The sequence below is a fragment of the Taudactylus pleione genome, unplaced genomic scaffold (assembly GCF_031769625.1).
Source record: "Taudactylus pleione unplaced genomic scaffold, aTauple2 ptg000737l, whole genome shotgun sequence".
Classification (NCBI taxonomy): domain Eukaryota; kingdom Metazoa; phylum Chordata; class Amphibia; order Anura; family Myobatrachidae; genus Taudactylus; species Taudactylus pleione.
The window spans coordinates 1,060,602-1,087,465 of record NW_028285139.1 but is presented as its reverse complement, the minus strand read 5'-3'; the positions used below and the strand labels follow the sequence as shown (position 1 = coordinate 1,087,465).

Genomic DNA, 26,864 nt, shown 5'->3' with positions numbered 1-26,864 from the left:
TTAGATTTTCACTTGGTTACATCCATTTATTGAGAGTTGGACACACAACATTGTTGCTATCAGCACATATTATACAGAATTTAGTGTGTAGTCCTACTCATAACTTAATACGTATCATTATACATCATATATCTATCACACAGCGGGACATACAGTTTTTTATTGACACTTTTTCTATAGTCCAGTCTACACCATATATGTTTGTCCATAGTCAGGAGACATCTGTTTCCTTTTAATATTTCGCTGTTGATTTTTAGTTTCATATGTTTATTACAAGATGAATTAAAAGTTATGTTTTAATTATTCTTTGTGCGCCTGTAATAGACATTCTTCTTCTTCGGTGTATTTAAATGTGTTTTTCATTGTCATCAGGCTGCACCCCCTACATTAATATAACATTATCATTTGTATTTATTAACAATTTCAAATATAAGGGGCCTCATTAACATTTATACATTATTCTAACTAACTAGTGCAGTATTTTTCCTGTTTTTTCTTTTTTGTGCCGGCAATTACTCCCTGGTGGTCTAGTTCTCCTGTGGGGTATTCCTCCGGAGAGGGAGGGGCCTGCCGCCACTGCTAGCGCTTCCAGTCTGTCCCCAGAGACTGGAGGCAGCCGACTGCATATACCCGCGGGTCACCGCAAATGGTGACCCGCAGCTTACCTGAATCCCGGCGCTCCAGCAGCAGTTGTGGGATTCCCCAGAGCCCGACAAGTACAGACTCTGGGGTCCCGCCGCGATCCCCAGATCTGTACTGGCGTTGCGGCGCCAGCGGGGTGTAGGAGCGGCAGCTTGGACGTTCAATGGACAGTCTGCCGCTGCCACTCTGAAGAGTGTACAAAAAATAAATTAAATTACTCCAAAAATAAAATAAGCTTAGGGGCTGCTATGCAGCCCCCCTGCGCACAAAGTGACCCGAATCCCGCCGAGCACCAAATTAAAACTGAGGTGCCTGTGGCTCGGGGGCGGGGTATAGAGGAGGATGGACCCAATGCATCCTGGGAGCAGCAAAAGCTTTAACTGCGTGGTGCCCATGGGTCCAGATCCAGCTATACCCCAAGGTCAACTCTGTGGACCCCCTATGGACCCTGAAGTAGAAAATCCACCCAAAGCAGGGGTCCCATCTCTGTCTGAATGTTACGATCGAGCATGGAAGTCGGCATACACGCCCATGACACACAAGATAGTTATGTGCGCTCGTATGATCACCACCAGCACTAGAGATCTCCGTCCACGTAAGTTTTGCTGATCCGGCACAGTATGCTGAGATACGAGAGATCCATACGCATCTCCACTTGCGTCTGAATCAGGACCTAAATGTTAGGAGTAACAAAGAGGGTGGAATCAAATGCGACACCACTGAAACTAAAATGAATACTAATATATGTATTTTATGTTAGTAGTCGCTGTTGAACTGTAAATATCCACATTTAATTTTCTCATCAGAGGGCACATTTAAAATGCACAGAAAGGACTCACTTTTTGTTCTGCACACACATGCAAATGTACAAAGCACACACATTGCCAAGAACACAGAATAGATGCTAGAACACTAAACTTTGAAGCAGCTAGAGTTTATAGATACACTTCTGTTCATCTGTGACAGATAGAAGTGCTTGGGTGCTACAAAGAAATAACATGCCTTACATTCACACACATTTTTCCTTAAACCTTCCAGCACTTTAGATGGTATATCTGTGTACTCAAAGCCAGGCCTTTCCTGATCACTAAAAAAATCCTTTTATTAGTTATTTTAGGAACAGTTTTTTTTTCCTGAAAATAATGTTTCTTTTAAAAGGGACCCAGTTGTCCTACAGCTTTATCACAACATCACTCTGTTCACTTAACAAAGGACCAGCCAGCAATTGTGACCTAGTTAACCGCTTGCCTAACACTGCAGTCATGGGCCAAACAAACCATCTATAGAGGCCTCAGCAGATGAGCAATCTGTCCAAAAAACCTAGCACTTGTGTTAATCTAGAGTTAAGCTCCCACCCAAACATTGTAGCCACAGACATGTTCAGCTGCCTACATCATCACAAGGTGAATTACTTAGGGCTTATCTGCATCTATGCTAGGGCAATCATGTCCTGGCTCAATTGAATCTTGTAATTATTATGAACACACACAAAGTTTGATTGTATTACTTAAAGTGAGCTGTGACAAATGACAGCAAGAGTCACCATCTCTATCTTCCCGATAAGGAGCATATTAGTTTAAACTAATGCACAATGTGCCTCTGGGGGTCAGCTGGCTTAGGTTCTGGAACAATAATGTAGACGTAAATATAACATATGCTTCAATAAGAGGTACAAATGGCCTTTAGTATAATGTCTTCTGAAACAAAAATGAGATGTTTGTGTCTGATTTGTATAGAATACATATAAAGACAAGAACAAAATACCCTGTTACACAAAATGTTTAATTTAAATAAACATGTTGGGACACCTTTCAAATACTTAATAGAAAAACCTCTTACAATTATTTGTGTGTCTTTTTGTACATTTTCATACATTACCCATTAAATAATGAAAAAAATGTGGTGTTGGGGACAAAGTGGTGTTTATGTTGTGTGCAGGGTGTTAGATCTGTTTTTCTATGAGGGTTTATTTTTATGGCACCTTTTAGTTTTCAGATTTAAATTGAGGCAAAGAATATTCTGATGCCAAATAAGCCTCTTCTAGCTCCTCTCCGCTGTAAATGAAAGGTTAAGGTGGGGCGCAGCAAGGGAACAGATTTGTAATGCCAACCCAAGCCTTCATAATGATCAGAAATCTCATTTTCCCCCTTAATTCTGTCAGCATGTGCAGAATCCCAGGTTATAACCTACAGATGGTGCTGGGAGACAGATTCCTCCCATTCCCTAACCCTCTTCTTCCAGGATGTGTCAAGCTGTTTTGAGAAATTTGCAACAGTACAATGCAGCTATTGTGAACCTCGGCGGTCATCTCTTCCCACTGAGAGAAAGCCCCTGCTTGGTGTCTGCAAGAACAAAGGCGCAGATTTAGACTCTCATCAAGAGAGCCACGCCAAGCGCTGCTATCAGGCTTTAACATATGCCAACACGGATGGCCTTGCCTCTTGGGTTTATGAGAAGGGAGCATCCACATCAAACCCTACAAATTGCTCATGCCTTTGTCATTTTGCATGGCAATGTAAAGATGGCACTGGATGCTTAAATTGGGAGATACCTCATTCTGCTATTGTCAGCAGCAGATGTGAGAAGAGCACAAAGCCTGATCAGTAGAGGATTATGTTGCATCCCATTGAATAACTTAGTTCTTTTATCATTACATAAAGGGCTTTGGAATAGTGCTGTACAGCAAACGATCGCACAAAAGCATTTTACTAGCCCTAAATCGGCACTACATTACTTTTACAGCAGATGACAAGACCGTTATCAATTACAAAACTGCAATTATAATACTAAGGTGGGAGCACAATTGAGCTGGTGGTGCTGCAGTTAATTTGCCTGTGTACTTCCAAGGAGATCAAAAGAAAATGAGAGATGATACTGGTCGCGAAGTACCTTTGCCCGACCGCTCTGGAGGTGCTTCATGACCATCCAAATAAATTAATTTCCACATAAAATTATATTTTTAAAAGAGTGCTGAGACTATTTTAAGATTAGGTACTTTGCCACTTAATTGTAAATAAAGTTATACCTATCCCAACATTCAAGTTATGCAAAAATATGTCCATAACTCTTAAACAGACCTTTAAAATGTTTAAATAAGGTTTGCAATACAGTTTTAATTTTGGTGGGCAGAATTTGTGCACAGAGAAAAGTTCAGTTTCCAACCGAATAACATACAGACCAGCTCTGCTTCTCTCTGTGTGCAAGTGCACCAAATAGTCAAACAAAGTTAAGAAGCACATTCTCTCCCCAATGTCTGGAGGCACACCTGAAGAAGGGCCATGTGCGGGTATGAAGATTCTCTGTAACATGTACCTGATAGGAACAGTAAAACATCACTGCAAGCTCAAACCTACTTCTGCTTTGCAACAGCTCCATTTAGTAATTTTAATGTAATTCCAAAATCCCTAAATACTCCTACAGTGCATGTGTAAGTGTGTATGCATAAAGGCGCTGCTGCGATTGAGTCGTACGGATCAGAAATGTCTTGGAAAGTGCTGGTGATTTCCTGGGAGGTGGCTAAAACCGACGCACAAAGATGGTCCGACTTATGGGGTGGTATGGAAGTATTGTGGGCGTGTGGCTGTATTAACAAAAGAAGAAAACAGGGAGCGCTAATAGGGAAACAAATATATGACTGGTGGATAATAATCTTCTTCAATCCAATGTAATAGGATAAAATCCAGATCTTAAATAGAATATAGGGAAAAAATTTACCAAAATGGTCTGCTCGTTACACTATACACTCAAACCTGACATGAAAATAAAGTACATGTAACAAATAAAAATCAATAAAGCAAAACAATTAAGACATAAATCTAAAAAAGCACAGTGATTTAAAGAGGATAAATGAGTATATGAGGTAAAAATGATAAAACACAGTACCAGAAAAAAGGGATGATATGTGACGTATGATTTTAGCTTGAATAGTTTGTGATTGGTATATATGGCGTCCAGTTGCAGATGATGGTCGTTCATACACACTGAACGGTCATCATCTGCTTGTGCCATCGGGTCCCGAGGGGCGGGACCAGGTGGGCGGGTAGGGGGAGTGTCCCACCCCCCTCCGCGAGGCTGCCGCTGTGTATGTAGGGGCAGTGTGCCGACCGCCGTACACACCTGGCGATGGACAGATATGTCTGCAGACATATTCATCCATTGGCTGTGCAGCACAGCCAATGTGATATGTCAGTGAACGACGACGTTCACCGAAATATCACCGGTACAAACTGGCAGACGTGCAGCAGATATATTGGCCGCTCAATTGATCGGCCAATGTATCTGTCCGTGTGTACCCAGCAATTAGTAACATGTCAATATTGACAAATGGGATCAAATTAAATAGATGGATACAACAAGAAAAGCAGGATAAAAAAAATAGAATTAGATATCTGGATCAAAAGTATGAAGAAGTGTATGACGTAATGTGGGGTGCAAGTCATTAGCCATCAGTATTTCTTTGAGGCTAGCACATATATTAATCTTCATTTTTAATTCATTTTGTTTTTGTCTCCTTCTATTTATTTTGAAATTGTGTCTGTTAAGTACATGTGCACAAATATTGTTCTAAATTTTCATTGTAAGAATGTTGAGACCCGATCAGCATAAGTTATCAGCGTGACTAATGGGAGGTCTATTTGACCATACTATTCACCTATAACAGATAAGTTCTATCCTTCATAAATATCAATATAATATCTAAGTAGTTATATTATAAGTAATAATCTATCTCTATACTAACAATATATTTTTTGCCTATCTATTATACACGACACATCTATTCTACAGATGTCTGTAGCCCTACAGTGCATAGATTGTATGATTAGCCCTTATTATTATTATTATTTTTCTATGGCTAACACAGACACTAATGGCTATTTCAATTAACTCTTTTTCCATCTTATTGTCTTCTTTTTATGTATTTTGATTATTATTGTCTGCTAATTTATATGTATATTGTTTTAAATAGTATTAAGGTTGAGATTTGATCAGCACAAATCATTGTACTTATATGGAGGTTCATAGGACTATGCTGTTAATCCATAACAGATTAGTTCTTACCTGCAACAATTTATCCAATTATCAAAAGGTATATCTGTGAGGTCTTTTAGAGTGAGACACATTGCCTCTGAGGAAACGGCCGGTTGTTACAAGGCCGAGAAACGCGTTAGTCCTCTCACTAAGACCGCTAGCAATTGCTGAGACAACTGCATTCAACCCGTGAATACTGTAGTTACATTCACGTCCATTTCAAAACACGGCTCGTCCAACATCCAGGACTCTCACCAAGAAAGAACTCTACTTGCTGAGACACTGGTATTCAACCCCGTGAATACTGTGGTCAGATCCACGTCCACATCACAACACGGCTTGTCCAGCATCCATTCAGTACTTTACCAACAGCTGCCAGTACTGTTCACTTTGCACATAGCAGACTTTCAGCCGGATCAAGCTGTTCATTTGCAGTATCCGCAGATACCCGCAACTTCTGTCACAGCAACTTACAGTGTATACCACCTTTCTTTTCCCGGCCGGGACCAACTGTGAAGCAGACAGTGGGCACTCTTACAGTGATTATTACAACCATCTAGTCCTGTTATTCATCAGGTAAGAATTCCCATAAATCGGTTCTATATACAGCCTAAATTCGCAACTGGACGCCATATATACCAAACACAAACTATTCAAGCTAAAATCATACGGCACATATCATCCATTTTTTTTCTGGGACTGTGTTTTATCATTTTTACCCTCATATACTCATTTATCCTCCATTTAAGAGTTAAATCACTGTGCTTTTTTATATTTATGTCTTAATTGTTTTGCTTTATGGATTTTTATTTGTTTCATGTAATTTATTTTCATGGCAGATTTGAGTGTATAGTGTAACGAGCAGAGCCATTTTGGTCAATTATTTTCACTATATTCTATTAAAGATATGGATTTTATCCTATTACATTGGATTGAAGAAGATTATTATGCACCAGTCATATATTTGTTTCCCTATTAGCGCTCCCTGTTTTCTTCTTTTGTTTCACATATCCAGGATTAGCCTATCCTTTGGGGGAGCAGCTTTTGGATTATATTCATTAATTATCTGGGGAGCCCTATTTTGTGTTTTCTTTTTACTTGGTTGTAGTGTGGCTGTATTGTTTGCATACACAGACGCTCAATCGTTCACATTGGAGGCTATGGTCAGACGGAATATCGGCGCCTGCCATAGGGCTGCTGTAAGTTAAGTTTCGATGGTGTGACAGATGGTGGCATCTAAAACATACTTGCCGACTTTTCATTCATCTTTTCCGGGAGCAGCCCAGTCATCTCCGCTTCGGGGGGGCGGTGCCAGGCTTCAGCTGTCATTAGACCCCCCCCCCCTTTGCTGGAAAGCTCGCAATTTGCGGGTCCTTGAGGAGGGGGTGGGCCTAAATGACGCGATTTGCGTCGTTTAGCCCTGCCCCCTGCATGCGCAAATTTGTCCTAAAATCTCCCCATCCTGCCCACTTCACTAGGAAGTGGGCGAGATACGGGAGATATGCCTACTTTTTCGGGGGTGCGGAGGGTTACCCGAAAAATCAGGAGTCTCCCGCGACTCCCGGGAGAAGTAGGCATGTATGATCTATAAAACACCAGGTGGCCTTACTACATCTACAGGCGCACAAAGTGGGCATCTCAGTCCTTGCACAATTATACGCACGGATCTACACCAGGGAAGGACTTTGCAGAGGTAGGTATTTTCATAAAATTGCAGTCGTGACTGCGTCTACTTTCGAATCAGGCCCTATGTACACAATTATGCATTGTGACTTTATAATTTATTTGGCCATCTTAATCAGTCTTATTTAAAGAAATAAAAAGAAATGCTGAATAGATAAGCTATCTAGAAAGCAAACTGTTAAAAGATCACACTGGCAAAGAAACACGCAGTTTGGTCATGGTACGGTAATGCTTCTTTCACTGGCTCTACACAGTATAATAGGAGAGGGGTGTCTAAACCTTTAGTACTAGACAATGCCAAAGAAAGGTTAAGGATAACAATGCAGTCTGGGTCTTTGCTGAACTCTGAGGCTTTTAAGGAAATTATCACAGAGGAAAAATAACCCATCTATCAACAGGTAAGTAATACGCTACTGCCTGACACCAAAGCGTCTCCCCAACTAGTTCAGAAAGGAGCAATTGTTCCTCAGATTGCTGCCTGTTGTACCTTCTCATTGTAATTGCAGGAGGCAGCTGTTAGAAGTGGGCACTGAAGACAAAATGTAGCAGCTTAGGAGGTTCGGAAAAAGCTGGCACACTCGCTAGATGAGAAGGACAAACTCGGGGAGGGCGGGAGACCTCAGAGTTAGAGCCACGGGCAGTGATAGAGACAGATTGCTGTAATTCTGTCTGATTGATCCAAGAAGCAACTTGCGATCAATAAACGGCCTATTTCACTCCGGAGCACAAATACATATTTGTTAAAACTCTTACACCACTAGAAACAGGGCATTGAAAGAGGCTGGCAATTTTTTCCAACACAAGCTACTGTAGGTGAATGCCAGCTGGAAAATCTTTGTGTTTTAAAAGATTGGTGACACATGTAGGGAGGAAGAACATCTCCAAGGTCAATTCGTATTTTTTTTTTACAGACATATTATTTTAATCTTAATTTATTAGTACATCTTTGTTTCTCTATCCAATCTAATTTTCTCCTTCCTGAACCAAAGATGGTACTTTGTGCCAGAATATAATGCTAAATACCAATTATCTAAGAGAGTCCTAACCAACCTGTGCCTTTCAAAAAGGTAAATGTATGTCAAAGTTCAGGGTAACAGCTGGTATAAACATGGCATTTTTAACACTTTAAAGAGAACATTTACCTTTCTTGCAAATAGCATATGCAGTCATATTCACATTTTTTTTTCCAAGTTGCCAGGAAAATAAGGCGTCAAAAACAGAACCGTATAAAAAAAAAAAAAAAGTCTGCACCTATCTATTTTATTTCTGCATTTCACATGTTAATAAAAACATGAGTAGAGCAATATAATAGTCAACTGTGCCATCTCCAGTAAGCTGTCAAGCTGACTGCAGTGTGTAGAAACAGCACAGGTGATGGTAAGTGCGACTTGCCATCACCACCTTCTGCTGCCAGAAGACAGACAGCTGACCGCGTGGTTATATCCACCCAGTGCAATAGCTGTGGTCTACTGGTCATAATTCTAGCCTAATCAAAATAATTAGGAAATAATTATTATTGTGGTTATGATCACAATCAAAATAAAATAAGTTGCTTTAGATAACGTGGCTTAAAGCAATCCACTGTTTGTATCAAACAAGAGGTTGATGCATTTTTATGTATGCTTCAGATCCCTGCTTTTTTGCCACCTGGCCCTAATTATATATTTGGATCAACACTGCTATATATCTTAGCTGTGACATAGTGCGAGTAACATTTGTGTCTGCATACTTATATATCAGCAGGACTGCCTGGACTGTTAGTCCAGCCAGGCAATCCGTGTCCTTCCATAGATTCTTTGATCTGACGGTCATATCTGGAAGTGCATATCCAGTGCAAATTGGTCACATTGACAAATTTTTGTGGCTAATAATATGGATCTACTCACTTGGACAGCTCGATCCCCTGGTACAAGATATCTTTTCATATCGATACTTATTACAGTGGTAATTGAACCTTATTTAGTCCATAACATTTTTAATGTTACATTGTGTTTTAATTTTGTGTATAATTGTAAAATGTGTTTATTATTATTTGTGCATTACTTAATACATTTTATTGATTTTTATATATTTGTTCTTTCGTATCCAATTTGCGCATCTATTGCTGCATTATATCACGTGTTACTCTGTTATATATTCGGAGATGCCTGGCGTCACAAAAGGCCAGCCAACTATGTGTTTATTGCACAGATGCTAAAAGACTGGGACCTTGCTTTGGCTAGTAGTGATAGCATTTATATGCTGTAGCGGGTCTTCTATCTGGATATATTGAAAAAGGGCTCTGTTTTGGAAACTGAGTGGGTCTTGCAGACAACGTACCAGCCAATAACATTTGAATGTCTCTACTCTATTCAATCACTCCCAGTGCAATGGACATAGGGGCCGATTCAGACCCGGACGCTAAGCTGCGCTCTCTCGCAGCCGACAGGGGGCGGATATGCAAATGCCGCGATCGCACAGCCAGGCTAAAGGACGCCCTCTATGTCTTAAAGAGTGACGGCAGAGTGAACGCTCGCCGGTGTAATGACGCCCACTTTTCTTTCTTAGCACACGTCATCTCCAGGAAGTGTATGATTATTCAGTAACATCGAGAGCCATCGGAGCTGCTCGCAGCCCTTAAGGAAGACCCTACCCCGCCGCAAGCACTGCAGGTTGAAATACAACCAGGTGACGTGTACAATGACGCTGACATGCTAATTATACATGCCCAAACATTGCCGTTTTGACACTCAGACACACCTGCGTTTGCACATCAACTTCAGCGGGCTTCGAGCGGGCACTTCCCCATCGCACAGACTGGTTCGTGCATGTGTATTTTGCCGCATACACAGATGGGTGACATCGCCCATAGCGAGTGAACGCGGCTTAGCGTCCGGGTCTGAATTGGCCCCATAGCTCATAGAATCAGGAGTACTGAAAGAGGAGGAGACTCAGGCGCTGATAAACAGTACATAACTTCCTTCATCAGCACCTTTTTCATTAGACTAGCCTCTTCCAGCGCAGGGAGCCCCTGAGGACTGTGGCAAGGGAAAAAAGAAAAACATCTTTTGGTGGAGGTTTGATGAGTGTATACTGTAGGTCATAAATCCCAGCCAGGACCATCCAGTCTTCACCCTCTAACGCTCATCTGCCCTGCTGCTCTGATACCATGCAGAGTTATGATTTACTGTGACCCTTGTGTCCTAATACAACAGGTAGAGCCCTGGTGCAAACTACACTGAAAAAATTATTTGCAAAATGAAAGACACTGCATCACTGAAAGGGGGGTGAGGTGGAACCTAATGTTCATCACTTTGACCCTCACAATGGACACTGACTTGTCCCCTCCGGGAACTCTCCCAGATGGTGACAGGCAAAAAGTGGTTTCTATTCCATTTATTTTATTTCTAGAAAATTGTTTTGCATTTAAAATTCTGTATGTCAATTGTTACTACAGTACCATTTTTATTCCACAATTGTTGTTATGTTCTATTGTTAGGCGCCACAAAGTGTATACAGTGCTATACAGTGCTGTACAGTGCTGTACAGCGCCGTACAAGAGGTAACATATAAACCCAATACAGTACACTGCATAAATACAATGCACAACAGTGAACAGTACAAAGCATACAGTAGCTACAAAGATTTCATTAAAACCACAAACAATGAGTGACAAAAACAGGGGAAATAGTAGGGCAACTCAAGCATTGTGGCTTATTATCATACGGAAAGTAACGAGGGTGGAACGCACATAAGCTCTCCAGCAACATTTCACTTCCTTACCCAGCTACTCTGTTGGTAAGGATGCCTTTTAGCAGCCTGGTGGACTGTGCAGAATGATCATGTGACTGCACTGGAGCAGATCAGTAGTATGGGAGGCACATGTGCCGATTATAGGTGCAGTCACACTGTTTCTGTGAGACACCAGCCCTTACCTTTACTTTGTACCTGGACTACTCATTGGATCTCAGACAGGCTTGACTGTTGCTTGGCTTGCGGTCTTCTCTGAACCCTAGATGGACCCTGATATTCTCAGGAGACTGCCTGATTTCTGCACCGACAACTCCGGACCCATGTGAGCAGCAACATTTACTGTTACAGCACATCATCAGCATGTGCCCACTGAGAATTGTTTGCTTTACAGTAACGCTGATTTAATAAAACTGGGACTTCCTAAGAATGCCAGCTTATTATTACATTATTATCCATTATCATTTATTTACATAGTGCCACCAATGATGCCATGCTGTACAGAGAATTATGGTCCTTTACATCAGTCTCTGACCTATTGGCACTTACAGCCAGACTTCCCTACCAGACAGTACGCAGACACGCATGTACTAAAGTAAATTTTTTGGCAGCAGCCAATAAAGCTACAAGTAAGTTTTTGTAGTGTGGGAGAAAACAAAAAGAAGCACAGGGTGATGGTGAGGTGTCACCCAACTAAAAGTTCTTTGCAAGTGAGAAATATATATATATATATATATATATATATATATAGTCTAAAAATTAGGTTGTGATAAAAAAAAGATATATATGTAGAAATGGTATGAAAAGAATAGCAAACCATTTTACAATTAGCAATGTGATTTACTATTGCCATCTTTATCTAGAGAATATGCAGAATAAAAATGGGGGTCAACAAAGAACGAGGGTCCATTCTTTACAGACCTATTTCTTTCCATTTCAGAAGCAATTTAACATTAATTTAAAAAGGAAAACACCATAAAACAGTGCTTATCCCTTCCCTTTTATTTCTAGATCCATTTAGTTCCTCTATACTTACCTGTTTTGCTTGATGCCAAGCCTGCAAAGGGCAAAGGCACTATTGGGCCATAAAACAGTGGGAGAAGCACTGTGTTATGGTACAGCCTGCGCAGACTTTCTGTGATCAAATGGTTGGGTCCAAAGCTTAAGGTCTCATAATGTATCATATACACCTTTTTTTCATAGCTTTCAATGTTCTTATATTTTACACACGTTACTCCTGTTACTGCTACTCATCAAGTTTACAGCACCTCATATACAATCTTCCTGATGTCTTGAATTCATGGGCACCAGATACATTGGTCAAAATCAAACTGTGACAATGTAAACAGTATAGATACAGTTGGTAGTATTGTGTACCGACAATATACGCTTTAGTGGACTCTTAATGCCCTTTGAAAAACAGTATGTTTACTTTACTGTTGCTCCAATTATAAAAAGGATACAAGTTCTGGTACAGCGGGATGAGAGACTTAAGTGCTCGACTAGCATTAATGGCTGTTGCTCGGACCAGGCCTGGAAGGATTTTACCATTTACAATAGCGCCATCGAAGAGTGGACCAAAGAAGGGGATCTGAGGAGTGTAGAAACAGAGTTACAATTGCATAACTCACAATTTCCAAACAACAATACACAAGACTACATTTTTGCCATAGACAGCCATGTTATCACTTTGGAGCAAATCAACATAAGGATCTAAGAGAGGAAGGAAAATCATGTACCTCCATGAAGTCCCTCAATAGGAGATGAACATTATTTATAGCCAGAGCAAGAGCAACTAAGGATACAATTAATTTACATATACTGTAGGTTAGGTGACTGTACATACTGACAAAAATGTGATAAAAAGGAATATTCTTAATCATATAACCCACATAATTCATCAGCATGGTAATATTCTAATTTAATTGGAGCGCCAATACTAAAAAGCTAAATACAACTCATGGTTTTTGTACAAATAAATTTAATATCCATTAATTACATGACATGTAAAATATAAAGTTAAAAAAGCCTTCGATCAAAAGGACATAAATATAGACATGATATTTTTAGCAAGAACAGTGCAGAAATAATTCAAATGAAATAAACCAAGATGCATCTTACTTCCGGTTTCTTCATAATCTGGATGCTAAACATATGATTCTTCATGGGATAAATAACTAGTAGAACATCTCCAAACTCTGTGGGGATTATGCCTCTGCGATATTCTCTGCTGTGTTCTGACCACACGATGTGTACCTCATCATTACCAAGGTGGCGAAGCTTTCAGACAAAAAAAAAAGAGGAAATTGAAAGAGACATAAAATGTGAATGAGTATAATTGGGAATAAAAATGAAAGCCAACTGTTATGAAATTTAATTTGCCAGGGAAAATGTAATCTACTTTGCTGCATTAAGCCCTGTAAGAACAGGCAGACAATAATGTGCGAATGTGAGAAATGGTGCATGCTGAACACAATAACAAAAGTTTGATAACTTAATTAGGAGCACACTGGTGCACAGAGACATACTGATTGAAACAGAATGACATTCCTACAATAAAAATGGAACCAGAGGGTTGGAGAGAGATAAAGAGATATAGGGAGGCTAGTTTATTTACTTACTTTTCACCTTTTGGATTTAGAATGTGCATGGCCACTGGTATATAATCAGTTACAGTTCTGTAACTACATAATATTACGTTCCCTAAAACGGATTGCTTTTTGAAAGCAGTATGGAACGGCACAAGGCAACATCAAGACTGAGAAAGCGCTACATAACAGCTCACAACATTATTGGATATTGCACAGTACTGCCTTTAATGGGGTTGGGTACGGGATGCCGGCGGTCAGAATACAGACGCCGTCATCCCGACAGGGTTAGGATACCGACACCTGTCGGTCAATATCCTAAACTTCCTCCCCGGTGCCTAAACCTAAACGCCCCCCTTAGGGGTAAATTTACTAAAGTGAGCCTTTTTAAAAATGGAGATGTTACCCATAGCAACCAATCAGATTTTAGCTACTTTCTTCTAGAAGGATCTATGTTTAGGTACCACAGCGTGGTTAGGCTTAGGCACCAAGTGGGGATGGTTAGGTTTAGGCTCTAACGGGGAGAGTTAGGGTGCAAGAAAGGAAAGTTAGGGGGAGAAGGGGGAGGGTTAGTATACTTACCCGACTCCTGTCAGGATTCTGAGCATCGGGATGCCGCTGACGGCATTTTGACAGTAGGCATCCCGACTGCCGGTATTTCATAACCAACCCCTCCCATATTCCCCGTCTTCAGCACTCTTTCTCCCCTTCGTTCTCTCTTCCCACACTGTTTCTTCTCCTCCCCCTTTCTGTTTTCTCTTTCCCTAACTGACAAACTTGCCCATCTTTCTTATTAACTTTTCAGTTCTCTTCTCGTGGAAAAATACCTAAGTATTAAAGTTGTTACTAACTTATCTACTTGTGAGTTGGAATTTTCAGATGTCTAGATATACTGTAGTATTTAATAACACAGACAGACAGGGTACTTTATTTTCCTTTGCTAAAACTATACTTTATTTTTAAAACCATAAATAACAGTAACAATAATAATGTTCATTGTTACACTGTGTTGGCAATAAGGTCAACACATTATTATTTGGAGTTACATGACCTTAAAAACAAAAGTCACTATCTATTTAATGGCAAAAGTGAATTTGGGCTCGGGCAACAGCACCCTAATGAATTGGCACATGAGCAGTACTGTGCTCAGTCACTGATTGACTGCGCCAACTCTCACTATACATGGATACAGGTCTGTGCCATTTTAATACACTATGGTCACCATAAGTGATCATTTCAAGGCAAAGAGGAGGTCACATGAGAAAAGAAAAACACTCTTCTTTAAACCATTTAGAAGAGTATAAAAAAGGGGGTCCACACAATGTGCCATTGGGACGGTCGCAAAGCCGACACCTCACAGCCACCAACTTCATCAATTTTCCATTGCACCCAAAAGTGGAACTTAAGAAAATTAGTAATGTTGGGCTACCATCATTTTCAAGAATATATACAAACATCAAGAGTATTCTGGGGCATGTATATATACTTATACATATATATATATATATATATATATATATATATATATACATACACACACACACACAAATATACACACTGACGTTCAAAAGCTTGGGGTCACTTAAAAATTTCCTTATTTTTGAAAGAAAAGCACAGTTTTTTTCAATGACGATAACATTAAATTAAATCAGAAGTACACTCTATACATTGTTAATGTGGTAAATGACTATACTAGCTGCAAAAGTCTGGTTTTTAAAGGAATATCTACATAGGTCTATAGAGGCCAATTTCCAGCATCACTCCGGTGGTCTAATGGTGCATTGTATTTGCTAAGCACGTTAGAAGACTAATGGATGATTAGAAAACCCTTGTGCAATTATGTTATCACAGCTGAAAATGGGTTTGCTCGATAGAGAAGCTATAAAACTGGCCTTCCTTTGAGCTAGTTGAGTATCTGGAGCATCACATTTGTGGGTTCGATTATACTCTCCAAATGGCCAGAAAAAGAGAACTTTCATGTGAAACTCAACAGTCTATTCTTATTCTTAGAAATGAAGGCTATTCCATGTGAGAAATTGCCAAGAAACTGAACATTTCCTACAATGGTGTGTACTACTCCCTTCAGAGAACAGCACAAACAGGCTCTAACCAGATTAGAAAGAGAAGTGGGAGGCCCCGGTGCACAACTGTGCAAGAAGACAAGCACATTAGAGTCTTTAGTTTGCGAAATAGATGCCTCACAAGTCCTCAACTGGCAGCTTCATTAAATGGTACCGGCAAAACGCTAATGTCAACGTCTAGCTCTTACGAGCAGGGCCCTCTACCCTCTTGTGCTTCTCCCTACTTTAGTTTAATCTACTTCTTACTCACCACTAGGGCACCTAACACTTGGTTGCTTATGCTCTGTTGCTTATCTGGGTGTTATGGTCGCTAATGTAGCAATATATATTATCCATGTCCTGGTCCTGTATTGTATTGTTCTGTAAGTCGCTTGTCTACAATTTGTTGATATACTTTGTAAGGTGCTGCGAAACACTTGTGGCACCATATAAATAAATGCTAATAATAATAATAATAATAATAATACAGTGAAGAGGCGACTCCGGGATGCTGGCCCTCTAGGCAGATTGGCAAAGAAAAAGCCATATCTGAGACTGGCCAATTAAAGGAAAAGATTAATATGGGCAAAAGAACACAGACATTGGACAGAGGAAGATTGGAAAAAAGTGTTATGGACAGACAAATTGAAGTTTGAGGTGTTTGTATCACACAGAAGAACATTTGTGAGATGCAGAACAAGGGAAAAGATGCTGGAAGAGTGCCTGACGCCATCTGTCAAGCATGCTGGAGGTAATGTGATGGTCTCGGGCTGCTTTGGTGCTGGTAAAGTGGGAAATTGTACAAGGTAAAAGGGATTTTGAATAAGGAAGGCTATCACTCCATTTTGCAACGCCATGCCATACCCTGTGGACAGCACTTGATTGGAGCCAATTTCCTCCTCCATCAGGACAATGACCCAAAGCACACCTCCAAATTACGCAAGAACTATTTAGGGAAGAAACAGGCAGCTGGTATTCTGTCTGTAATGGAGTGGCCAGTGCAGTCACCAAATCTCAACTCCATTGAGATGTTGTGGGAGCAGCTTGACCGTAAGGTACACAAGCAGTGCCCATCAAGCCAATCCAACTTGTGGGAGGTGCTTCAGGAAGTGTGGGGTGAAATTTCTTCAGATTACCTCAACAAATGAACAGCTAGAATGACAAAGGTCAGCAATGCTGTAATTACTGCAAAAGGAGCATTCTTTGACGAAAGCAACGTTTGAAGGACAAAATTATTATTTCAAATAAAAACCATTATTTCTAACCTTGCTAATGTCTTGACTATATGTTCTATTCATTTTGCAACTCATTTGATAAAAACATAGTCAGTTTTCATCTAAAACACGAAATTGACTGGGTGACCCCAAACTTTTGAACGGTAGTGTATATATGTTTATATTGGTGTTGTAACTACAAGAAAACATTCAGCATTATTTCTTCTTAAGTTGAATTTATTAAGACAAGCTATTTTCCATTTATCGCCATATGTCTATATTAACACAATTACAATCAAATTTCTTTCCTTTGAAACTGAAAGATTATCTCCAATATACTGTGCAGCACCATCTTCTCGTTTAAGTTTCTGTGATGTATCTTGTGCTGTCAGGCCTTGTATTAACTGAGCCTAAGAGAAATGTAACTTAAACGTGACCTACAGGCAAGACTGAATGCAATTGTGATCCAATAATGTCCTAATCTAAGGCAGGACTTTGGCTGCCAGCACTATCATTCATGGATTTTTACTCCCTAGACGCCATAACAAGCTAAGTGGACCATGACAGAAGAGTCTGTGGTACAAATTTAACATGTCACAATACAAGGAGCTAATTTAAATAGAAAATGTACTCTCAGCGGGAGATCTATTCACTGTACTTTGTTAAAAGTTCTCACAGCACAAGTGCATATACCATCATTTATTCTACAGATAGAAACTATTATACATTGGGAAGTCTGTTGAGGTAAATTATCTTTGTTACATGTAGATGCAAATGGAAGACTGAGCCTAATTCTACAGGTTATTTATTTATTTTTTTATATAACAAAATGGGTGCCCCCTTTTCACACATAATTCCCAGCTTTAACCCACCTCGCACCACAGAGGACACTGAGCACGGGTTGAAGCCGGGGTTTCAGTGCATACCCCCTTTGACACATGGCGGTTGGACCCGGGTTATTCCCAGGTCATCGCCATTTACACCAGACCCGGGGTCTTCCAGTGAGCCGGGTCTTCCATCAGGCCAATCTGCACCTTTTAGGCATGATCCGGATCATCACGACCCGGGTTATGCTGTTCACACTACAGGCAGCCAGGGAATAACCCTAGTACCGAGCAGAGTTGGGGACCTAGGACTCATGACCCCTGCATTGTAAGGCAGCAATGCTAACCACTGTGCCACCCACAGTGGCACAAAGTCATAAACACTCTAAAATTAATTGTACCTTTTTTTATTATTATTATTGGGAGCTGCAGTTATGTTTGCACCATCCACACTCCATACACTGCAAACAATACCTCTGCAGCATTCTCATTAATGCATGAAGCCGCAATCTTTCTGCATAAGTTTCACAGGAGTTGGACATTACTTCTCTGGGCTGGTGGGATTCCCTGCTCCTTCCACTATTTAACTCTCAGTTTGTGGTTTTTCACTTGACTGCATTTCCGTTTTGACATCATGATACTGCCTGTCACAAGCAGCACTGCACTCACTCACTCACTCACTCACTCACTCCCTACCACATCATCTGGAAATACATCTTGTGAAATAAACTGTGATGCTAGGAGCACTCTGTTGATCCGATTGGCCACAGAGTGTTTTATCCCCATCTGCTTCAGGAGGACAGAAAACAAAAGGGGGTTATATATCAACATCTCACTTGTCTCTGTACTGAGAGACTTGCCTGGTGGGATAACTTAGCGTAGCAATGTATTAAAGAGAGAGTCCCCCGTGAAGTGTTCCGGAACCTCATCTCCTCTGGCGATCTCTGTCTTGCTGCTGCGATGTGTAATGGCTACTGGGCGGCCCCATGCATGTGCGCGAGATCAGAAAAAAATTCCAGCAAATAATGTGAATGAACTGCTCATGTGTGAGAGGTGTTTGGAGACAGCAGCAGGACTTGTAAGTAAGCACAGCGCTATCCTCAGATGGTTCTATGGGGTAGATTTATTAACGCTTCTATAAATCTAGTGGTGGGGTTGCCCATAGCAACCAATCATATACTAGCTACCATTTCTCTGTTGTATCCTAAGAAAATGATAGACATATAGGACATAATCTGATTGGTTGCTATGGACACCACCATTTTTCATTTTAAGCAGTTTTAATAAATCTACACCTATGTGTAATAAGACAAACAATCTACACCTATGTGTAATAAGACAAACAATCTACACCTATGTGTAATAAGACAAACAATGAAAACCTCAGCCTTTCATAGTAACTTGCCAGCAAGCGTCTCCATAATACTTGGTTAAGAGAAACCAAAAGGCAACACTGGAGAAATCTGACTCCTTCACAGACTTCCTATTAACACATTTTGGAGAAGCAGTCATAACTCCTTTATTATGTATCACCGCTTGATACATTGACCTAAAAGACTGAATACAATTAAATTCGTATGGTGGATACACACGGTCAGATTTCCCTGGTCGATTTGAACGATAATGATATCGATCATATCATTATCGTCTGGCCCCTTCAAACGACCAAACGATTGTCGATGCGCGTGCACGGATGGTCAATATCGATGTCGACCATCGCCTGTGCATGCAGGCCAACCTGGTTGATATCAACCAGGTTGGCCTGGTTACAATAGGGACCCGCGAATGTTAATTGTGGGTCGTTCTAGTCGATGGGGGGTTGGTTCATGTGCTGGATGTTCGATATCGAACATCAAGCACATGCAGTACGATCAGACAATGATCGTTATCTGATCAACCAGAAGTTTGACCGTGTGTATGCACAATTAGACCTCAATGAAATACACCTTAAAAACAGAGATAAACATTATACTGTTACTGTCTTGTAAAATATGGATTACAGCACACCACCCTATACTTATGATTAAAGAATACACCAAAATAGCTATTTGTTCAATTTCCCTTCAAAGATGAAGATAATATAACAGGTTTAATTTTTTGACAGGCAAATGGACCGAACAAAGTTTTTTCTTTGAATCGTTTGTCTTTACTGTAATGATGAAGAAAAGGAGATGTCTTTGTATTTCATATACAAGGAGGATCCGCAGAACGCAGCTAGAGCCTGGGGCATAGCCAGATCCCAATACACCACTGCTCTAATTTAATTAAAGGCATTAAACTCCATGCTGGGGTCAAGCGGTTCCTACTTCCTGCATCTTCTGCTTTCCAGCTAGTGCTCATTAATGTTCCCACTGACAGGATCAACACCTCAGAAGATGCAGGTCTGTAGGAGCCCGGGGAGGAGGGGGGATGTAATCTCGCAGTGTGCATCCCTAACAAGGGTGCAGGATCAGGAGCCTTAACTTGTTATCACTAATGTGGAATTTATTACACTCATCAAAAACAAATACTTATGCAAGCAGACTGGTTCAGATCTTATGCTCATTATCACAGCTCAGAGAGCACTGATCCTTTTCCTGAGCAACCCGTCAATTACTAGCAATCACATTAAATAAATACTATATAAATATGAAAAGACATATCTTCCATTTAAAAAGCGTAAAATATAGTGGCAGGTAAAAAACTAAATTAAGGTTTAGCAACTTAGAATTCATGCAAAACACTCATTTTAAAAGTCATATAGGCGAAGAAAGGACCAAAAAGCGATTGTTTTCAGATATGTACCACTAAGATATATTATGATGCTCAGTGATACCCTGATGTTCCAATGCAGCTCTATATAAAAATAAAGGATTACTTCCTCACACCATTACAGACAGCTGCTTCTCCTCCCAACTGTACAGAATTTCATGATAAAGGTGGAGAAGGAGATGCAGTGTCATTACTGGCCCACCCGTAAGAATGAATCAACCAATCCAGACTGTATGATTCTGCAGAGCAAGTCTACTTAGCTGTCAGTCACTGTGTGTATTAATGTTTAGTACCTGGAATTCCTCACTCCTAACATGGCAGCCAGCTGCAGAGGAGTGAAAAAGAGCATGGTGAACATGGGTGTGGTATATTATGTCGACATACAGAATGTCAACACTGGCAAAATATTGACATTTTCCATGTAAACTTAACCCTGGCTGCCCTACATTCAGAATGTCAACAATCAGACCATGTCGACATTATGCTGTTGACATTCTGACCATACCATGGACATATTTAGCTAAACACCTCAGTTCACTCTTCCCACTGTATAGGTTTTAGCCCAGTAATATATAATTTCATATTAGAGGGTTTACTTGCTCTTTAAATGACCTCATTCAATCCTGGTAACACTTTATTATAGGTAGGTTAAGTACAAAAGTAGCAGGGGTGTCACTGAAAATAGCTGTGCACCAGCAGGCAAGTGTAAAACTACATAATTCATCATTTATTACAAGTCATAGCTAAACACCAAGGGGTATATTTACTAATGTGCGGGTTTTTAGATGTTACTCTTAGATGATAGCTAGCAATTGACTGGTTGCAAAGGTGCCAGATAGATGTTACGTAGAATCTGATTGGTTGCTATGGGCAACATCTCCACTGCTAAAAACTTACATTTTAGTAACACTTTAGGGACGTTTAGGAGTAAAGCATTTTACAGCAGGTGGAATGGGTTGTGCTGAAGGGCCGGTAAATAGACAGCGCTGCTTGTAATGCCTATAAATAGCATTACTCACAATGAAAAGAAAGTATTAAAGACAAACCGAATCCCTTTATAATCATTCTGTACCTCCTTCTATAGTCATTTCCCTGTGTATGCAGGGATTTACTAGCAAAAGAGGAGTACTGACCATTATGTCATTTCATTGAAGGAGAACAGTAGTTAAACAATCAGCAAGTAAACCAGATTTAAATAAACCATAATAATGAAATAGTTTTCATAAAAATAAATACGCTTAGGGGGGGAATTCAATTAGCTTTGAAAAACCATATAATCGTGTTAACAGTTTACGTGCATAGAGTGGGTACAATAGTGTCCCAGCTTGAAGAGTTAACTCGCAATTCAATAACAGACTGATTCCACGTAAGCTGTCCTGTTGTGCATAACATGTTCATGTGGCGCGGCATAGAAAACTCTCTTTAAAATACATATACTTTCTGCTTATTTTATTGTGCATTTAAAGTAGAGATGAGCAGTTCGGTTTTGGCTCGTATCTTCCCGCCAAGTTCGGATCTCGGTACGAGGCAAAACGACATCATTATCCGCGAACAATTAAGTTTTGCCGGATATCCGAACTTGGCGGGAAGATCGAGGCAAAACCGAACCGCTCATCTCTACTTTAAAGATATGGAAAGAATATTATGACTTTAAAATACCCCGGTTTGAGGGCTGGAATGCCCATCTTGTATGGAACAGATGTTTGTCACCTTTGTACTCTCTGACATGATCTCCATATGGGGCTGATTCAGCATTGGGAGCAAAGCAAACAAAAGTGGTTGAAATACATTGATATATTTGTTTTTGCATGCAAGGTAAGTACTGGCTGCTCTTACATGCAGCCCACACATGCTGGACAGCTTTATTCCTACACAGCAATTTATATTTCAGCTTGGACACTCCCCTCTCTCTGCACATTTTATCTCTGGTCCTGATTCACAACGATTCGTTATTCTGCTTATATGCACGCACTGCTAATATCACTGGTGCTATTTACATGTTTGCATTCACATTGCGATCGCATCCTGACATAAGGACGCCCACTTCCCCTTACTCACATCGGACCCACGTGCAGAAGCCCTGAAATTACTCAGAAGATGCTACCAGCCACGCATGCCATCAGTGCTTTGGCCGCTTATGGCCACGCTGTGGCCAATTTATGCACACCCCTGCAACTGCGTTGAAATGCACTGGCATGCCTGCGTTCACCCGACCCCACCACCACCCACAAACGTCAATTCCTGTCAATCACTGAGCTCTTGGTCCGCGTAGCCTCAGCAATCTGAGTTCCCGTCACAATTGCTAGTTCGCGTACGCACACTGGGCAGCATACGCAGAGCACAAACATTGACTGATCGTATGCGTATTAGCATCTGCATTCCTCTGCCCCAGGCCAATATGGTTTTGGGAATGTGTCAATTTGCTCCTTTTTTTTTTTTTTGCTTTGCTCCCAGCTCAGAATCAGTCCCTAGATCGGCTGAAGAGATCACCCATACTGTATGAGTGAGTGCTTATATTGACTAGTCAGGAGCTAATCTAGAACACTGAGGGCTCCACAGCAAAATCTTAAAGGGACCGCCAAAATGTCTAGCTATAGACAATCTTCCTATCCTTCCCACACTTACATTACCGGGCCACAGGCCACAACCCCCTTGTCCATTGTAGGCCACTTTGCACTACACTTACTGGTCAGTGAAGAAGGGAACAGCAGAGTTCACCTCCCTACGGACAACAGTGGCCCCCGTCTATTCTGCTCATTTAGCATGCTAGTGGTTAATTGTGACCAGTTCATATAAAGTCTCTGTTTAGGAATAATCACCTTCTTTGTTAAGCAGTCATCCGAGTCAGAAAGCATCCTTGTGGAGACGTGAAACATGACCTCCATAATAGAGGTGGCGAAATAAGGCGTGCTCAGCCCAGTGCTCTTGTTCCTCTGCAGTCCTCCCAGGAAGCCACAGTGGTTAGCCAGATTCACCTGCAGGAAGGAGACATTCATTGTGAGGCAGAAATTTGTCACCTCTGCCGCTATAACAAATACTCAATAACTGCTTACTGATCTGAGGGTGGGGTTTGAGCATGACCATAGGTCTTATGAGCTTTGCTCCCAGTGTCTCGGGGTAGAATAAACAATGCTACTGCAGTGACCTTCAACAATATTTGATTTTTTAAAAAACTTATGGCACTATCGTGTGATTGCGTTTGCTGTTGGACTTGCTATGACATGGTATGTACTCTGGAATATACATAAATAAACATTAGCAAAGTGGCAGGGGGTTCTTCTCTGTGACCTCTATAGTTCCGGTCATATGAATCACGGCTGACTCTTTGGGGGGGAATTCAATTGTTTTTTTGGGGGGCGCGCAATTTCACTGCCCTGTTTTTCGCTGTCATCGCAGCTAGCCAGCTTCCTGGCTAAGTTGTAATTCAAATGATTGTGTTGTGGGCGTGTAAAATCGGTGGGCGGCAAATATCCTTTCTTCCAGCCTTGTTAAATGCACGACCACCAGCCTCCCGACAGACAAGGTAATTTGTGTAGTGCAGAGAGCACTACCATCTAAAACACTGGCGCCCCCAGTACTGTCCCCCCATATGTATTGCTTCATAGGAGTATCTCCAGAAGTGGTCCCCCATGCCCGGTACAAATAAACAAACAAATGCAATACTTAACCTTGATCCCCGCTCCTGCACCCGCCGCCCGCACCTTTGTCCTCCACCGTTTCTTCACCCACAAGCACCCACAGGTGGAGCCGGGCTGGAGCACACTCACCAGCCAGCCTTCCGGCTCCCGCCGTGGGTGAAGAGACGTGGGAGGACAGAGTTGCAGGCGGCGGTGGGGAGTATTGTATTTCACCCACGGCGGAATCCGGGAGCCAGAATGATGTGCTCCTGTCCGTGTCCGCCCGTGGGTGTTTAGCTGCTAATACAAAATTGTTTTAGCAGCCAAACACCCACGTGCGGAGACGAACAGGAGGTCACTCCAGAGGCAGCCTTCCAGCTCCCGGCGTGGGTGAAGAGATGCTGGCGGACAGAGGTGCGGTCGGCGTGTACAGGAGCGGGGATTAAGGTAAGTATTGGATTTGTGTATTTATAACGGCCATGGGGGACCACTTTTGAGGGCACTCTAAGGGACAATACATATGGGGGACACTATTGGGGGCACTAAAACTGCTGGGGGCACTGCACAGGGAGGACCTAAACTGGGGGCACTATAGGGGGAACACTACTGGGACCACTAATGGGGGCAATCTATAAGGGGCACTGCATAGGGAGGACCTGTAATGGGGACACTCCATAAAGGGCATTGCATAGGGGGCACCACTACTGGGGGCACTGTATTAGAGCCACTACTGGGGGTACTAATGGCGGCACTGCATAGGGAGGACCTCTAATAGGGACACTCCATAAATGGCATTGCATAGGGGGCACCACTACTGGGGGCACTGCATAGGGAGGACCTCTGATAGGGACAATCTATAAGGGGCATTTCATAGGGGGAACCACTACTGGGGGCATAAGGGGCACTGCTTAGGTGGTACCACTAACTGGGTTCACTCTATAAGGGCGACTACTGAGGGCACTGCATAGGGAGGACCTCTAATGGGGGCACTCTATAAGGGGCATTGCATAGGGGAGACCATTACTGTGGAAATAATGGGCACTGAATAGGGGAAACCACTACTGGGGCACTGCATAGGTGGGACCACTATCTGGGGAAATTTATAGTGGGAACACTAGTAGGGGACTCTATGGGGGGCGATTCAATTGTTTTTTAAGCCGTGATAATTAATGAGCGCCCAGTTTTGCTATTCAATTGTTCTGAGCGCTCATTAATTATCGCCCTCTTCGCTCCCTACGAGACCAGGTTTAGCTGTGTAAAACGGCTAAACCCGTCTAAAATTCTGGTTAGGGCGCACTAACTGCGGTTAGTGTGCCCTAATCAGGGGGTTTCTCACACATTTCTGCTCGCACCTTCCTGAGTGCGTGCAGAAATGCCGGCGCAGGCGGCTATCGCGCCCTGACAGAGCAACAATTGCATTGCTCTGTTGGGCGTCTTAAAAAAAAAGCAGCCAGCAAAACATTTCAAAAAAGTATTTTATTGAAATATTTAATGAATAATTGATAATAACTCTTAACAATTACAGACCAGTTAAATATAAATAAAATGTAAATACTTTTTATTAAAAACTCACACTCCCTAGGGCTGGTGAGAAATTACAGGTAATAAAGTGAAAAATAGGTCGACCAATATTTTTTATCACGCCAAATTTACAACAATTGAATAGCCCTGGCCATGTTACAGATAGGCTGGAATTTAGGCGTGATAAATCACAAATATCATGACCAAAAAATGTACAATTGAGAAGCTGTTTGTGGTTGCTATGGGCAACTTCTCCACTGGTCCACTTCTGTACTCTTTTCACCGCTTCATACATCTACCACTAAATATCTGCTAATAAAACTGAACACAGAAGCAAGATTAGCAAAATCTAAACCAGCAACTGAAGTGTTACTACCTCCCATCCAAGCCCAGCCACGAAGTCCTCATAGTCCTGACTGCCGCCAGTATTGGAGAGTATTGAATGTTTGTCTTCCTGGCCATCAGCAATGTAGAAAACAGCTATTTTGTGCGTTTCACGACTGTTGAAGAAAGGGGGGAAAAAAAAGTCTAAGTCACAGAGGTATATTTACTAAAGTGCGGGTTTGTAGAAGTGGATCTGTTGCCTGTATAAACCAATCAGATTGTAGTTATCTTTTAGAAGGTGCTAGAAAAATGATACGTAGAATCTGGTTGGTTGCTACGGGCAACATCTCCACTTCTAAAAACCCGCACTTTAGTAAATATACCCCTCAATGTACATTTAAACTGCAGTAGCTGGTGACTGCCGTCAGCCCCCAGCGCGTTATCAACTTCACAAGTGTTATTATTTATATAGCACCAGCAATTACGCAGCACTGTACAGAGAACACTAGTCATTCCTATCAGTCCCTGCCCCACAGGAGATTACAGTCTAAACTCCCTAATGCAATGTTTATCAACTCAACCCTCAAGTATCCCCAACAGATCACATATTGAGGATTTGTGTCTATGGAAGCAGGTGGAATAATTACTGACCCAGCAAACTAGATTAACTCACATGTGCATAATTAAAGAAATCCACAAATATCACCTGTTGGTGGTACTTGAGGACTGGAGTTGAGAATCCCTGCCCTAAAGGGCCCTATACATCTGCGACGGATCGTCGCAAATGTAGCGATCCTGCAACCTGGCATCGCTGAAATCCAACATGTTGGATTTCACCGATATGCCGATCGCGATCAAAAAATGATCGTTATTGGCAGATCGG

The 26,864-nt window shown here is 41.4% G+C and overlaps 1 protein-coding gene across 9 annotated transcripts in view; it reads right to left on the bottom strand.

Annotated features, from left to right (window-relative positions):
* RALGAPA1 (Ral GTPase activating protein catalytic subunit alpha 1) overlaps positions 1–26,864 on the bottom strand; it is a 293,801-nt gene that overhangs the window by 50,534 nt on the left and 216,403 nt on the right. For all 9 annotated transcript variants that reach the window (XM_088457052.1, XM_088457053.1, XM_088457056.1 and 6 more), the window contains 4 exons: positions 26,034–26,157; positions 23,339–23,494; positions 13,204–13,362; positions 12,546–12,673 (listed from right to left, as the gene is read on the bottom strand). In XM_088457052.1, coding sequence (XP_088313178.1) covers positions 12,546–12,673; positions 13,204–13,362; positions 23,339–23,494; positions 26,034–26,157 — 567 coding nt within the window. The remainder of the gene's footprint in view (positions 1–12,545; positions 12,674–13,203; positions 13,363–23,338; positions 23,495–26,033; positions 26,158–26,864) is intronic.